Source organism: Thermobia domestica, chromosome 10 (assembly GCF_964235325.1).
Source record: "Thermobia domestica chromosome 10, izTheDome1.hap1.1, whole genome shotgun sequence".
NCBI classification, from domain to species: Eukaryota; Metazoa; Arthropoda; class Insecta; order Zygentoma; family Lepismatidae; genus Thermobia; species Thermobia domestica.
In genome coordinates this window covers 266,951,803-266,967,679 of record NC_137463.1, presented here as the reverse complement: position 1 = coordinate 266,967,679, position 15,877 = coordinate 266,951,803, and the positions used below count along the sequence as shown (strand labels likewise).

At 32.6% G+C, this 15,877-nt stretch overlaps 1 protein-coding gene across 4 annotated transcripts in view; it reads right to left on the bottom strand.

The window, feature by feature from the left end:
- uif (sushi, von Willebrand factor type A, EGF and pentraxin domain-containing protein uif) overlaps positions 1-15,877 on the bottom strand; it is a 330,814-nt gene that overhangs the window by 58,228 nt on the left and 256,709 nt on the right. For all 4 annotated transcript variants that reach the window (XM_081729537.1, XM_081729535.1, XM_081729534.1 and 1 more), the window contains exons 35-44: positions 15,587-15,839; positions 13,783-13,917; positions 11,264-11,461; positions 9,566-9,781; positions 8,253-8,396; positions 7,389-7,537; positions 6,536-6,662; positions 5,334-5,534; positions 3,062-3,289; positions 1,048-1,181 (exon numbers count right to left, since the gene is read on the bottom strand). In XM_081729537.1, the coding sequence (XP_081585663.1) occupies positions 1,048-1,181; positions 3,062-3,289; positions 5,334-5,534; positions 6,536-6,662; positions 7,389-7,537; positions 8,253-8,396; positions 9,566-9,781; positions 11,264-11,461; positions 13,783-13,917; positions 15,587-15,839 (1,785 nt within the window). The remainder of the gene's footprint in view (positions 1-1,047; positions 1,182-3,061; positions 3,290-5,333; positions 5,535-6,535; positions 6,663-7,388; positions 7,538-8,252; positions 8,397-9,565; positions 9,782-11,263; positions 11,462-13,782; positions 13,918-15,586; positions 15,840-15,877) is intronic.

Here is a 15,877-nt window from a genome sequence, read left to right as displayed (position 1 = left end):
ACTAGATTATCGAAGCTCAGTTTTAGGACCGAAGCTGTTTAATAAATTAACAACCTCCATACAGCAGCTGCTGTTAAAGGTTTATAAGAGAAAGTTATAGCAAATCCATTTTATTCGATTGAAGACTTCAGTGAATGTGAAGAATCTGTGTCGTAATTACCAGAGTCACTCTATTTCAAATATTAATAGACTATTAACCAGCAACTGATTATTTTTCTTGCAACTGATTATTTTATGATATATATACAGGGTGGTAGGTAACTCCACCAACAAACTTTGGGAGGTGATTCCTTATATGAAAGAAAAGAAAAAAGTTCTAATAAACATGGGACGAAAAACGTCTCCTTTCAGAGTTATGAGCCGCCGAAAATTCGAAAATTCACGTTTCGAAACGCTCTTCCTTAGAAACTACAGGACCGATCCCAAGCGGTTTAAGGAATTACAAAGGAACTAGTATGGAAACTATCTAAATATCCATGTTTTACCATCCTCCGTTATCAGCGAAACGAACTGTAAAAAGGAAATTGAGGTATAGGGATACTCCTTTAAGTACTAATAACGCGTTCGTTTCGCCGATAACGGAGGATGGTAAAACATGGATATTTAGATAGTTTGCATACTAGTTCCTGTGTAATTCCTTAAACCGCTTGTTATAGGTCCTATTGTTTCTAAGGCAGGGCGTTGCGAAACATGATTTTTCGAGTTTTTGGCGGTTCACAACTCTGAAATGAGACTTTTTTCGACCTATGTTTATAAGAACTTTTTTTCTATCATTTCATATAAGGAATCACCTCCGAAAGTTTGTCGGTGGAGTTACCTACCACTCTGTATATATATATATATAATTTGGACGTTGTCTATAGCTTGTAAAACTCAATGACAATTAAATATTCTATTCTATTTATTTTATATGCATACACAAGTATTGTTTCTTGTTGATAAATGACTAATGAATTCAAATCAAAAACAATTCGAGAATCTAATGTTGAAAAAAAAGTAAGAATTAAAAATAGTTCTCGGTTACGAATAATATTTACTATTACTTACTTCACAATAAGTTCCAGAATAACCTTCCCTACATTGACAGACGAACTTGTTGTCCATATCAATACACTTCTCTGTTCCCTCAGGACTGCAAGGATCACTCAAACATTCATCAATTTCAGCCTCACATTGAAGACCTGCGTAAAATAAAACATATATTATTTCTAACAGAAGTTACGAATTATAGCTAAATCTAGAATATAGGTAAATTTGCAAGCACATTCCAATCTCAAAAAAAAAAAAAAAAAAAAAAAATATATATATATATATATATACAAAAGTACTTGTGCTAAAAGGATAGTTGATACATCTCTTAAAAGTGGAATATCAATGAATCTAAATTGAGAACAAATAGAATCTATTTACTAGCTTCTTCTGACAGTTAAATATATATCCTGCATGTTCCATATACATGGAAAACAATGCACATGGAATGTATATGTTTCAGCATTTATTAATGAACCTGCTTCGTCACAGGCTTTGCACAATTTAAAAGAACACGGTTATTATTTATTTATTTCGTTCAGTGTACCAAATACATGTGTAAATTGTACCTTGGTATGCATCATATCAGAAAACATTAACCAGTATTATGTTTACAAATAGTTAATTGATTACAATATATAAAAGTCTATTTACTTGAATGACAATAAATAAATAAATAAAACTAGGTACGCATTAATTGCAAATTTGGAGAGAAGTAATCGACCTTTATTGATTATTCATAGTTTTTTTTTTTTTTTTTTTTTGCATCAATTGTTTCGTGAACGAACATGACATGCAAATAGTTGAGTTTGGCATATCAGCGGAAAGCATAATGACTTTGAAAAATTGTGTTCGCAGAGTTAAACTAAAAGAGCTTCGCTCAATTTCTAACGCTGAAAATTCTGTTTTCTATTGTTTACAATGAGAATTCAAGTGCCAAATGCTTTTTCGAGGTTAAGTCTATAAGCATCCCGTTTTCCGGTGATTATTCCTCAATGGTATTACGATCGGTATATGCGACTTCCTCACGCGCTCTCGAATCACAATGTCAAATTTGGTTCAGAACAGTTCAGGAATCTCGAAGAAGTATCCGGGCAAACGAACACTTAAGTCGAAGCTATTCTTTGTGTTCTTCATTAAGGAACTCATTATCAGAATAAAATACATTTGATAGTTTTTTTTCTGCTGTTTTGACTCTAATAACATCTTGATTCAGTTTAATGGTTTGTGGTAATGAAAGTGTTACAACTACCTAACCTTATAGGTAAAAGGCGCCCAAATGTAATGTAACATAATGTAAAAGGCGCCCAAATTTTTGGGTCTTCAACAAGATGGAAAATGAAATTAAAGTTTGGGTAAAATCAGAACATATATGAATTTTCGCACTAACACCACCTACTTGACTTTTAAGGTAAGTGGATGTTGTTAGAGCCTTTTTGTTTCAAGTGTACCCTCAGAAAATATGTGAAACGTACTTCGGCCCCACCCCCGAAGCCCTCTTATGGAGGAAACCCTATCTTTGCTTAGGGGAAAGAAGTGAATGACCTCGGCTGTGTTGTAATTTTTTTATTCAGTCCTTTGGTCTTGACGAGTGAAGATTGCAGGCTAACTTAGAACAGCTAACAAGACAATGAACAGCGAAGTCCGTAAAATCATTGACTGTGGTAACGTTTCCAGTTCCAACAATTGAAAGATCTCGACCACAGAAACTTGTCTCCCCTCTTTCGAGGAAGGTACGGGAAACCATACATCGACAGCAGAACCAGTAGAGGCACACTTGAAATAGACTAGTGCCTAATCCTCGCCGTTATTTTCCATTTCTGACATCATTTTTCAACTTGTTAAAGATCTGTAAACTAGGCACGAAGCCTATTGAGTTTTTACATTTCATATTAAAGCTTTGGTATTTATTTATATTATTACGTATTCCGTATATAGCAATACGAACTTAATTTCTGTGCACTCGTTTTAGAGATAACGACCAACGTCCTGGTACATTTTTGTTTCAATGATTCTAAAACAAAACACTTACCAACAAATCCTGGTCGACATCTGCACATGAATCCATCCAACATGTCAATGCAAGACCCACCATTCTGACAAGGCCCAGATGCACAGTCATCCACTGTGTGCTGACAGCGTTTTCCTGTGTAGCCTGGTTCACAGGTACACTTGTATCCATTCACTTCGTCCTCACACTGGCCTCCGTTCTCACATGGGGAACTGTTGCATTCATTGATATTGTTCTCACAGGAAGCACCTACAAGAAACAAACAAGTTAATACAATAAAGTATACGAAGAAAAGATTTATTTTTATTTTTAATAAACTTTTGGTTTAGATTATAAAGAGTAATACAACTTCATCATGGTTATTAATTGAAATATATTTAATCAATTATGGAGTTTTAATCAATTATAAATTAATGAGAGTTTTTTAATCAATTATTTAATCAATTTAATCAATTATTTTTAATCATTTAACTCAATCAATTGGAGTTTTTTTAACTAATTATAAATAAATACCAACATATAAATTTCATTTCAGTACATAATAAGACATCCGTGTTTTACTACTACTACTACTACTACTACTACTACTACTACTACTACTACTACTACTACTAATAATAATAATAATAATAATAATAATAATAATAATAATAATAATAATAATAATAATATGTGCAGCTATTCCATTTAGCCATTTCAGTTACTACTTTTCTCTGGTATTATTTAACCGTAACATAGATAAGATTAAATAATACCAAAGTAGAGAAATTCATTAATTCTTTGATTTACTGGTAAGAATTCTGTACAGATAAATATCTAAAAAAATAATATACATAGAATACAAGAACACGGCTGGGCGAAAAAGAGGTGGTAATGACGAAGAAATTAAAGTACTTCGGATCAATTCTGCAGGAAAATGCAGGAACAGAAGATGTTAACAGCAGAATTAACAGTGGTTGGACAAAATGGAGAGAAACGGCAAGAGTATTGTATGACTGTAGGGTACCAATACTCCTTAAAGCAGGGATGCAAATAACCAACAAAATTTTACTAGCCCAAGAAAAAAAGCTACTAGCCCATATCCTACAATACAAATCATTTACTAGGGCCGCGGTGGCTCAGTGGTAGAGCGTTCATCTCTGGTGCTTGGGGTCCCGGGTTCAAACCCTGCTCCCGCCAAGTGAACTTTGTGGTGAACAAACACCGTGTGCGTGGGTTTTCTCGGGGTTCTCTCGTTTCCTCCCACTTTCTTCATTCCACCATTTCATTCATCTCTCATCATAACCGTGGGACGTAAAACTCAAAAATTACATTACATTACATTACAAATCATTTACTTACCTTCAGTATTTAATAGTGATATTAAAAGCTCGACCGCACCAACGAACAACTCGTCCCGGGCGAATGGTTATTTGCATCCTTGTCTTAAAGGAAAAGTTTCAAAACAGTAGTAAGACCTGCCATATTATACAAAGCGGGATTTTTGGATGAAGAAGAAGACAGAGGAACAAATGTTGCATGTTGCGGAGGTGATGCTGCTGCGGTGGATGTGTGGAATGACGCGGAAAAACACAATTAAGAATGAAGTAATTCGGGGAACAGTAAACGTGAGACCAGTAGCAGAAAAACTGCAAGAAAGTAGACTGAGATGGTTTGACCATGTAAGAAGATCTTTGGAATACGTAGTTCACCAAGTAGATGCTATAGAACTGAGTGGGGATGGAACCCGAGGCCGGTCAAAGAAGAAGTGGAGAGATTGTATCAAACAATATGGTGCAGTGTAGTGCCACAGCGGATATGACTCAAGATAGAAACAGTTGGAGGACGACGATCCGAAAAGCCAACGTCAGTTAACTGGAATAAGGCTTAGAAGAAGAAGAAGAAGAAGAAGATATATGATTGTTTTTGTTTTCTGTCCGGCATTAAAGTTGACCAACTGTACTTATCTGATATTATAGTGCCTACCACCTTACTACACAATTCACGTAATCTTCTCTCAAGTTTATCTTCAAACAAATGAACAATGTAAATGCAGAAAATTAAGTTTTAATGCTTCTTATTAAGAATGAGATCAACAAAACGGCTGTTCAATTAGCAGTTACAATAGAAATATTTGAATAATAACATGTTCAAGAATAAGGACATTATTATTAGTAATTAAGAATGATTAGAATTACATTATTAATTTAGAATAAGAATAATAAAGATTCCGCTAAAATTTTGAGAACTTCAGATCGTTCTAATAACTTATTATTATCATGTTATGCACTTACTGAAGAAATCATATATTTACCTGTCCATCCCGGATAGCATATACATTGATGTGAAAACAGTCTGTCAACACACATGCCGTGCATACATGGATTATCTGCGCACAAATCAATCTTTTCTTGACATCGTTTCCCTGTGAATCCTGGTGGACAAGCACAACTGAAATCTGCTACAAGGTCTGTGCAGTTAGCTCCCAGAAGGCAAGGTCGTTCTGCGCAATCGTCTGTACATAAAAAAGAAATAACAAATTAAATTATAGATATAAAGAAAAATATAATTAATTTGATTATGGTGTGCTAACTGAAATATGAAAGTATGATTGGCGTGTTATTTCTAATTTTGGCTTGCATGTTGTCAAGTTTTAAATTGTTTCATACAACTAATTTTCATAGATTAATACAAAATAAGTTTAAATAGATACAGATCAAGAAGTATAACATAATATTCTTAAATCACCATGCTCATTTACGATCTACAATGGCCACAGATCATGTACTCAGTACAATATATTTCCATTATTTTACTTATTAAATAAACGATATTCATGTGTTACAAAATCATTCTTTGGAATACGCTTCCTTGTTTTCGTAAAAACAGTTTTCGTTTTTACTTAGTTTGCTATAACTGAGAATATTTTCATCCACTTAAATTTTTAGAGATAAATTATTATATATAATACATGTTACACAAGTATGGATAATGATAAAATACGTAGTTTCTTTAATATTTTTTATGCAATACATTTCGCTTACAACGTCAAAGCATAGCTAAAAAATATTAGGTATGTTCAAACTTTACATGAATGGGTCCGGATTAATATATTAACTATCATATATTGAGAATTAATAGCCATGAAAATCGAAAATAAAGGACAACTAATGAAATTTATGGCTTCCCTAATTTTGGAATCTGATTATGATTGCAACTTAAATATCAATTTCAATTAAGGTTTAAAAGATATATATCTATATCTATCTATCTATCTATCTATCTATCTATCTATCTATCTATCTATCTATCTATATATATATATATATATATATATATATATATATATATATATATAGAGAGAGAGAGAGAGAGAGAGAGAGAGAGATAGAGATAGATATATATGTAATGTAAAATTGTTTTAAAAGGGAAAAACTGACAATCTTTCTAACTACAGACATAGTACATGTGGTTTTAATTTCAGTGATGAAAAACAGCTATGTATTTGAAACTTACCAGAGTTGATTTCACATCGCTGTCCCTCCCAACCAGGTAAACATTCGCACTTAAATCTTCCTTGCTGGAGAGCTACGCACGTTCCACCATTATCACAAGGATTACCATTCGCTGTACAAGGATTGATCTTTAAAAAATAAAAAAAGAAAGGTAACTTCACTGTATTTTGGAAATAACTTTTTTCTGACTTTTACTAATTACTTTTTAGGTATAATATATTTAGTATAAACATTCTTTAGTGGATGTACAAAGATTATTTTAATCCAGATACATTTAGATCTTGTAGATTTTGCTGTTTTCAATATTGGATTTATAGATTTAAAAATTGCCATATATATTCAATAGTCTCTTTCGAAATTTACTATTTCTCTAAAAATAGATTGTCAATTGTAGTTAATAACATCAGAATTAAGTTCATAATAAAAAATACCTGACTGCTTAATTTAATATTTTACGAGTTATAAAAATTTAAATTTCCCTTTCGTAGAATTTCAGACAAATTAAATGTAAAAGTATTTTAGTTAAAATAGTTAATTAATGATTTTTTATTTGATTTACTCATTATTATTTCACTTCATTTAATCTACATCATTATCTTTATCTTTTAATTTCTAACAATCCTGAAGTTGTTGAGAGAAATACAGTACAAAATAAACTCATTTCACAACTTTGGAACGAGGTAAGTTGAAACACGAAAAATGATGTTCGCATAATTTTGCAACTTTTGTGTATCAAGTACAAATTAAATCTTTTTGTACATGGTATTTGACATAAGTAACAGTTTGTTCTTCAAATAATTATTTTTATTTATTTTCACTTAAAATAAAACAACATTTTCACATCAAATACTTACGGTAATATCACAATCAAGTCCAGTGTATCCCGATCGACACAGACAAGTGTAGTTGTTAATTCCAGGCTCATCTTTGCACATCGCTCGTTCAGGGCATGTGTCATTCCTGCAATCTGACCTCTCTTCCTGACAATTCAATCCAGAGTAGCCTGAAACATACATTTATATATCCATCAGAACACAATAAGTGTCGGCCATATTTATAAGCTAGAACTAATTTTATATATTAATGGAAGGAACTAATATGTTATAGATCTAATTTAGTTTTCGCCAACGGCGCAACCTACAGATGTGTTATTTCATTTGCTTCAGCGTGAATACTCAGTAAATCGGTTTGCGCTCCAGTTGATTAGCATGTTCCAACATCTCAAAACACGCTCATGTGCAATGGCTGTCTAACTCACCGCCATACTATATAATCTAATCTAATCTAAACACAGTGGTATGCCCCGCCCATTCCACTCCGAGGATTAAATTGTTACATCTTGTAGATTGCATAATAAACAGTTGTTGTATATATTTTTACAAACAAGACATATATAGAAATAATTTGCTTACAATTTTTTTGTTAGTACAGAATTTCTAGCTACTTCATAAAGATTTTAATTTAAAGAAATTTTCTCCCTATAATACTGCTATTTAAAAAACAAACAAATAACTAAGCAGCTGTTAGTGCTTTCGACTTTCACGTCAAGTTTAATTTCTAGGTGTCTTGTAAACTTGTATCTCCGCATACAATAAATATTTATTTACAGCTTCACAGTCTGAAACTGCATTAACTATTCACACACACACATTATGATAATGAATGAAAATTTAATTTATTTCTTTATTAAACAGCGGGTAAAATAAATTACATCTTACCTGGTGGACATTCACATCTATAGCCCTGAGGAAGGTCTATACATGTTGCACCGTTATAGCAAGGCTGGGAAGAACATTCATCGATATCAACTTCACAATGACGACCAGAAAATCCAGCCGGGCAGAAACAATGAATATCATGACCTGAAAGAAATAATTACATTTAGATTGTAGTCAGATGATAAAATTCATTACATGATAACTTGTATCAAGGATAGAACTATTGTTGTATATCGGTTACATCTTGAAACAAGCCTAAACACCACAAATATATACTCACAAATCTATACTGTATTTATAAGTAACAAAAGAATGTGGCTTGTTTCATATTAGGATGTCAAAGGTTGTAGCAAGGAGTTAACAATAAATAGAAATTACTTTTAAAAGGCAGTAATAACACTAATAAAATTCTCAAAATAGTGATACTCGTAAAGTATCAAGAAAGCAATCATTGGTAGCGAAAGGCCACAAGACTTATGAAAGTAGTAGCTAGAAAAAACAGTCGATTCCCAAAACATTTCTTTTGTAAGTTTTGCTTGAGTACTTTGACCAAAGAATCGTAACATATACTATTTGAATATTTCTATAAAATATTAAAATACTTGTCTCAAAATCCATCATCGAAATTTTAGAATGTTTATAGTTAAAAAAGAAATAGTCGAAACTCTTGGGCATAGAAATTTGAAATTTTGTAAATCTCTTTGTACCCTAAATTCCAGATAAGACAAGATTTAGCGAGATGCGATTCCTAAAAGGAGAAAAGAGTCTTCAATTAGTTTTTTTTTTTACTTTTTATTTATTTATTTTTTTTTTCTGTATCTCTTTGTATTAAACGTAAATCCTTGAGATTTTGTATAAATATTCTCCATATAATCCTAGGTTCAGGAAGAGATAGTTTTAGAAAATGTGACCTCTAAGGAAGAAAATAGGAAGTGGGGGGAGAGTGCATATGAAAATTCTATGAATTATGTGTAGCACTCAACAAGCATTTAGAAACCAATATCTTTCAAGTATTATTTATAAACATTATCTTTTCAGTACAAAGAATGGGCATTCTGCTTATCTACAATAAACCCAGTTGGAAAAGTAAAAACGGAAGTCAGAATTGAGCGAATCTGAAAATAGGTATTGGAAAAGAAATTAATATATTTTGGAAAGGGCAAGTCAGAATAATTTAAGGTAATACTTCATGAAACATATGTGTTTGGAAATCCATGCTAAACTTATAGCAATGTGTAGCAAAATGAGACCCATAGGAAAAATGAGACTTATAGTGTATATATATACTTAGAGTGTAACAAAATAAGACGTACCCATAGGAACACAAAGTCCTCCATGTTGGCAAGCGTTCTCTGTACACTGAACTGGAACACATTCCTCACGACCCATGGCAGCAATGGAATTTGTCTGCATCTCTGTTGGACACTCGAAACAGCTTGCTTGACCTGCTTGTGGTTGGAAGAAATTCTTCGGGCATGGAGCACACGGCGCCAGACCAGTGTCAGAGTAAGATCCAGGGGAACATTTGGCTGGAAAATATATTGCAATCATGATTCAATTACATCTAAAATATCAAAAATATCGATAAGAATATTCATAAAATATCTACAGCGTTGTGCTTTACTATCAAGAGTAACTACTACGAAACAAGCTAACTCAGCAGTTTCAGGACAGTTATTACATGGAACTAAATCTAGATTTCTTCATTGATAATCTATCACTGTATTTATATAGTTACTCGGCTAAGATACAGGATTAACGAAAGTTTTTTCGTAGTTATGTGCAGACTTTAGGAACTAGAAATTTACTAAGTCGAAGGGGTAAATTTACTTCTACATATCATAACTTGTAAAACACAATCTAGTTTGCTGCATCTTATCTGATACCATCATAAATAGTATGATCTGTCTAGAATATAAGTAATATATTTTAATCAATCTACAATATATTTTAATCAGTAATCAATAATATACACAGAAATTAAGAAACAATTTGAACTTGCATGTTCAAATCTTGTTTTAAATTGTGAGACGCAGAATTGTAATAATAATAGGAAATAATAAATATATTTTAACAATTTTACGTATATAAATTAAAAGTTAATGAGGCAATCGAATCAGTTAATGCAAAAAGGGCTTCAGTCAAACAAACTTAGTTTTGGGAAAAATAAGAAAAACATTGTAGTTTTGAAACTATAAAATCAAAATGAACCAATTTTTTTCATATAGATATAAATTACATTAATTGAATACTGTATAGGAAAACCATTTTTATGCTCATTGCCATGGTAAAAATAAATGGTTTCCGGTGTGGATTGAAGCCCTTCTTGCATGTAAATTATAGACGAAGCCCTGCATGAAAGTAATTTTGTTTAGTTATTAATTTGTTGCTCTTTTTTAACACAAAACTGTGTTAAGACATTTTTTTCCCAAGTTCCAGACGTTGCAGGTCTACCAACCGAATAGAACGAAATCAATAGCTATTGCCACTAAAATATAAAACAAATATAATTCTCCATATACAAAGAGCTTCAGTCGCTGACTCAAGCCCATGTCGCCTAGAATAATCGAAGTTGACATCTGTTTATAAAATGTTGAACCAATGAAACTGAAGCTGTTTATGCATAGAAATGTAGATAACTTATACCCAATAGGAAAGAAAATCCGATGTTAACTCAACTTCGCCATCTTGGTGACTCAAGCCCTTTGGTGACTGCGTGAACGAATTCAATTAGTTTATACTGCTATAATGAATCTGAAATATTGGCCAAAACGTCAAACCAACTGTAATATTTCTAAAAAATTTACATGTATATTTTGACTTCTTCATTGTGTACTTTCATATTATTTTATTTTCATAGTCTTACATTTCTAGAAAATACAGTCCCAAGTTTATCTTCATCTTTCTCATTGCTTTACTACATTATTAATTAAATATTTCTGCAATTATTTTCTTTTATGTATTTTAGCTTAAATATTTTCCTCCCATGAAAGAAGTAATCTTTTCCGTACCTCTACAATATTCGATTCCTGGTGCTGCAGGCTGGTAAGTAAATGTGTTTGCAGGACAGGCTTGACAGTCTTTGAATCCGCCTGTAGGAGGCTCTCCTGTGTAGCTGTTGCGTGGGCACTCCAAGCAGGGCACTAATCCGGTTGGAGAATACGTTCCAAATCCACATACTGGAACGCAATCTTGAACACTCTTGGAACCTTCAAGAAAAAATTTGCGAATCAGACATGTATTGGAATTTCTCTGTGTCGCATAGGAATTTGATGTTATTTTGCTGTTTAGATTAGTGTTTTTCTTTTTCTTATCTTGTTACATTAACCTTTGTAAAATATTTTACAATCTATTTTAATTTGTTTTGTTTTATCTTCAATAATAAATGTACCATAATACTGTCGAAATTATAAAGTGAAGCTTTTCTTTATCCTATAGAATTGTATGTAACATATTCTATTTCCTTAATAATTAAACTGGCCGTCTTATGTCTGTATATTTATTCAGTGAAATGTTTCAAAAACTTCATGTTTCTAATCTTAAACGATTTCGAGATACTGCATCTTATTTTAATAATTGCAAACCACACTTTTTCTTTCTTCACGCCTTTCCTCTTCTCTTGTCAAGGAAATATCTAAAAATGCTGAAACATGTCTTTCATTATTTTAAACTAGCTGAAATACTCGTTTTTGGCATGGGATGGATAAATTTTATGTAGTATATAATATTTAAAATAAAGAAATGACTAAAATAAACAAACAAATAAATAAATAAATAAATACAAAAGGAAGAGCAACTCCTTTGGCAATGTTTCTGTCAGATCCTGAGTCAGCTATTATATCCCTTTTTTTCTGTAAACTTGGGCTTAAAAGTCATCAGGACTGTCACCAATCAGCTTGGTGATCACAGAAAATATCGATTCTACACGAATATTATTTTGGATATGTTACTTTCACTCCATCCCCCGATAATAATGGGGGCTTAAGTTAGATATGAACGGTATCGAAGGGTCACTATTCATCTTAGTGACCCTGAAAACTAACATCGGTCACTTGGACACGTTATTTTTCATTCCCCCTAATGGTGATGGGGACTAAAATTAGATATGAACGTCGTCGAGATTGTCACTATTCATCTAAGCGAATCCGAAAACTATGGATTTGACACTAATACCAGGGTATTTATTCTCTTGTTTTGTCCATACATTTTGATTCTCAGCCAATCTCCGCAAGCCAAAAATCGAAAAACCGGGTTAAGAAATAAGTAAAATCAATAAATAAAGAGAGTAACGCCTTTGGCGTTGCCCCTGTCGCTATGATTGAAATAAAAAATAACGAAAAGCAATGCCTTAGACATTGTTCCTGTCAATATGCGTGAAATTAATACTTAAGAAAGAGCAACAACTGAACCGCTGCCCCTATTAATTTCCTGACCAGTTGATATGTTTCTTCTTGCCTAAATTTATATCATCGGGACTGCCACGAACCAAATTAACGATCCCGAAAACTATGGATTCGACACCAATATGGTAACTTTAAACATGCTATTCCCTATGCACTTTTCCTGTAACCATGGATACTAAACGGAGTCATAAGTATCATTATTCATCTCAGTAACCCCGAAAACTATGGATTTAATAGTGATTTACGTCAGGAACTCCCTCGTGGTGCGGGAAAGTCTGGTTCGATTCTTGATGGCACCTCACGTGGTATAGATTTCCGTTAACCTGTAGGTTCTAATCTCATATAACCTTGCTGCTGAAAGGGTTGCTAAACTCCAATCCACCACTATTATTATCCATTGTCCAGGGTATTTATCCTCTCCCTTTATGCATACATTTTGACTCCTCCAATCTCTACCCAGCCGAAAATCAAAGAAACGGCTTCGTACGCGATTAGATATGGTAAAGATTTATCTGTGTACAAAGTTTGGCGGCTCTAGGTGACTCCTTTCTATGCGAAAAAGTGATGACAGAAACACACACATTACTTATATATAATTAGAGGTACTGTATATGTAAAAAAAAAAAATACGCTGTTAATAAAAGATTGTATTTATTTATTGCCGTTTGTGTTCTTCGAAGTAACAAATTGTACTTATTGATTGCCGTATGTGTTCTCGTCAGTAACAAATTGTATTTATTTATTTATTGCTGTTTGTGTTCTCCTAAATAACAGATTGTATTTATTTATTTATTGGCGTTTTGTATTTATTTATTACCGTTTGTATTCTCGCAAGTAACAGATTGTATTTATTCATTGCCATTTGTGTTCTCCTAAGTAACATATTGTATTTATTGCCGTTTGTGTTCTCCTAACCGGTAACACAGATGCTTCTTACAGTTACACACATTATACTTGTAAATTTAACCTTAATTTAAATATCTGAAAAGATAAATTTTAGTCATAAAATAAGTATGTGTACTTGAGACGCAACATTTTTACATCAGTAAAACTTATTCAATTGAAACTGCAAATAATATATGCTCTACAAATATACACTTAATGAAATGACATAATTAATGAATTACCTTCTTCCCTTGTGTATGTTCCTAATGGACATCTGATACAAGATCCTTGTCGGTCTCTGTTTTGATAGAATCCTTTGGCACATGGAGTACATGTCTTTTGTTTCTCACCAGCAAATGTTCCCGCAGGGCAGTGTACTGGAAATACAAACATTAGGTAAAACTTGTTCAGAAGCAACACTTTTATATTAATTTAAACCTACTATTAAAGTCATATAGATGCAACACCAATTAACTATTTTCTTTTTTCAAATTTTACGTAAAGTAAAATGCATAGTAGTGTTTAAACTTTTCTATTATTTGTAGCCAAGCTTCTTCAATTCAAAATCAATATAAGACCAATAAAAGTTCTCCAATTGTTATATCTTTATTATATTTTTAAATTTATTTTTGGAACTGATATAAGTATCGCTACTAATGTTGAAGAATTGTACTCTATCAAAGAACGTCAAGCATCTAACTTAGACAACATAAATAGATTACTTATTGTACTACGAATGTTCTAAATAATAATAATAATAATAATAATAATAATAATAATAATAATAATAATAATAATAATAATAATAATAATAATAATAATAATAATAATAATAATAAGAAGAAGAAGAAGAAGAAGAAGAAGAAGAAGAAGTCACCTTTTGTTTGAAAAAAACATTGCAAATTTCATTAAGAACTTTGAAAAATGTACCAAAGAAAGATTGAGAGAAGAATTTTAGAAGGAAATTCTTACTATAGTAATTGTCTTTGTTGGCTGTTCTATATGTGGGTGTACTATCAGAGCTCATGCATAAGAATATTTTTGACAACGAGTGAAGTTGTGCCTGAACGAAGGAGAAACCAATAATGTGGAAATTGGAAGAGGAGTCAGACAAGTCAATCCAATTATTGAACATTTACAGTGAATATTTTATGAAGGGAGCATTAATGGGAATTGGGGATTTCAAGATTGGAGAGCAGATCATTAACAAGATCAGGTATGCAGATGATACGGTTATTATAGCTAGAACCGAAGGACTACAGGACATGATTGACGAACCAGTTGACACTGGAAAACTATAACGAATGGAAATCAACATCGAAAAATCGAAGGTCACGAGAATATCCCGTGGGAACGCACAATCATGGGACAGAGTAGAACAAAGAGAATTTGCATAGGTAGATGATTTCAAGTATCTGAGAAGTATTTTGACGAGAGACGCTTACTGCACCACAGAAATCAGGTCAAAAATTGCCATAGCCAAAGAAGCACTCAACAAGGAATCACTCTTAACTAGCAGGCTCAATATTGGATTTAGGAAAAAGTTGTTCAAGTGCTAGATATGAAGCATTGGGTTGTATGGTTCAGAACCTTAGGCATTAAAGATGTTAAAGAAGAAATATTTAGAGAGCTTTGAAATGTGGTGTTGGAAGAAAATGGAGAAGGTAAAATGGACAAAGAGAGCAACAAAAGAAGATTTTTAAACTAGATAGGAGAGAAGAGGACACTTTTAGCCACCATCCTTCGTAGGAAGGCCAATTAGATTGGACACATTTTGCAAAGAAATTGTTTTCTTCATGCGTCATAAAAGGAAAGATGGAAGGAAAGCGAGGAATAGGAAGAAGATTTAAACAACTGATCGATGATTTAAAAAATAGAAGAAAATGTTAGGAGTTAAAAAAAAAAAGGAAGCTGAAGATCGAGAGGCGTGGAAGAAACATTTTCATTCAGTCTAAAATTGAAAGAAAAAAAATCATTAGTCCCAGGATCTGCCGGAAGACAGAATACTTAATAATAATAATGAAATAGATCACTTAAGATACTTACAACATCTTGGAACATCATTGGTGTCCATATTAAGAACTTCTCCCACATTGCAGGTGAATCCTCGTGAAATCTTTGACTTGAGAGCTCTCAGTGGAGGACATTGGTTTCCTATGGCACTGATATTGAGCAAAGGCTCAATGACGGCGCTGGCATATGGCACAGAAAGATCAAAGATGAGGTTCAGAGTAGAACCACAGAGGTCGTACAACTGAGGTTGCCTCACAGCAGGAACAACAACAAGAACGAAGTCAGTCTGGAGGAAGGAAAAGTAATTAAATACATCATACATAT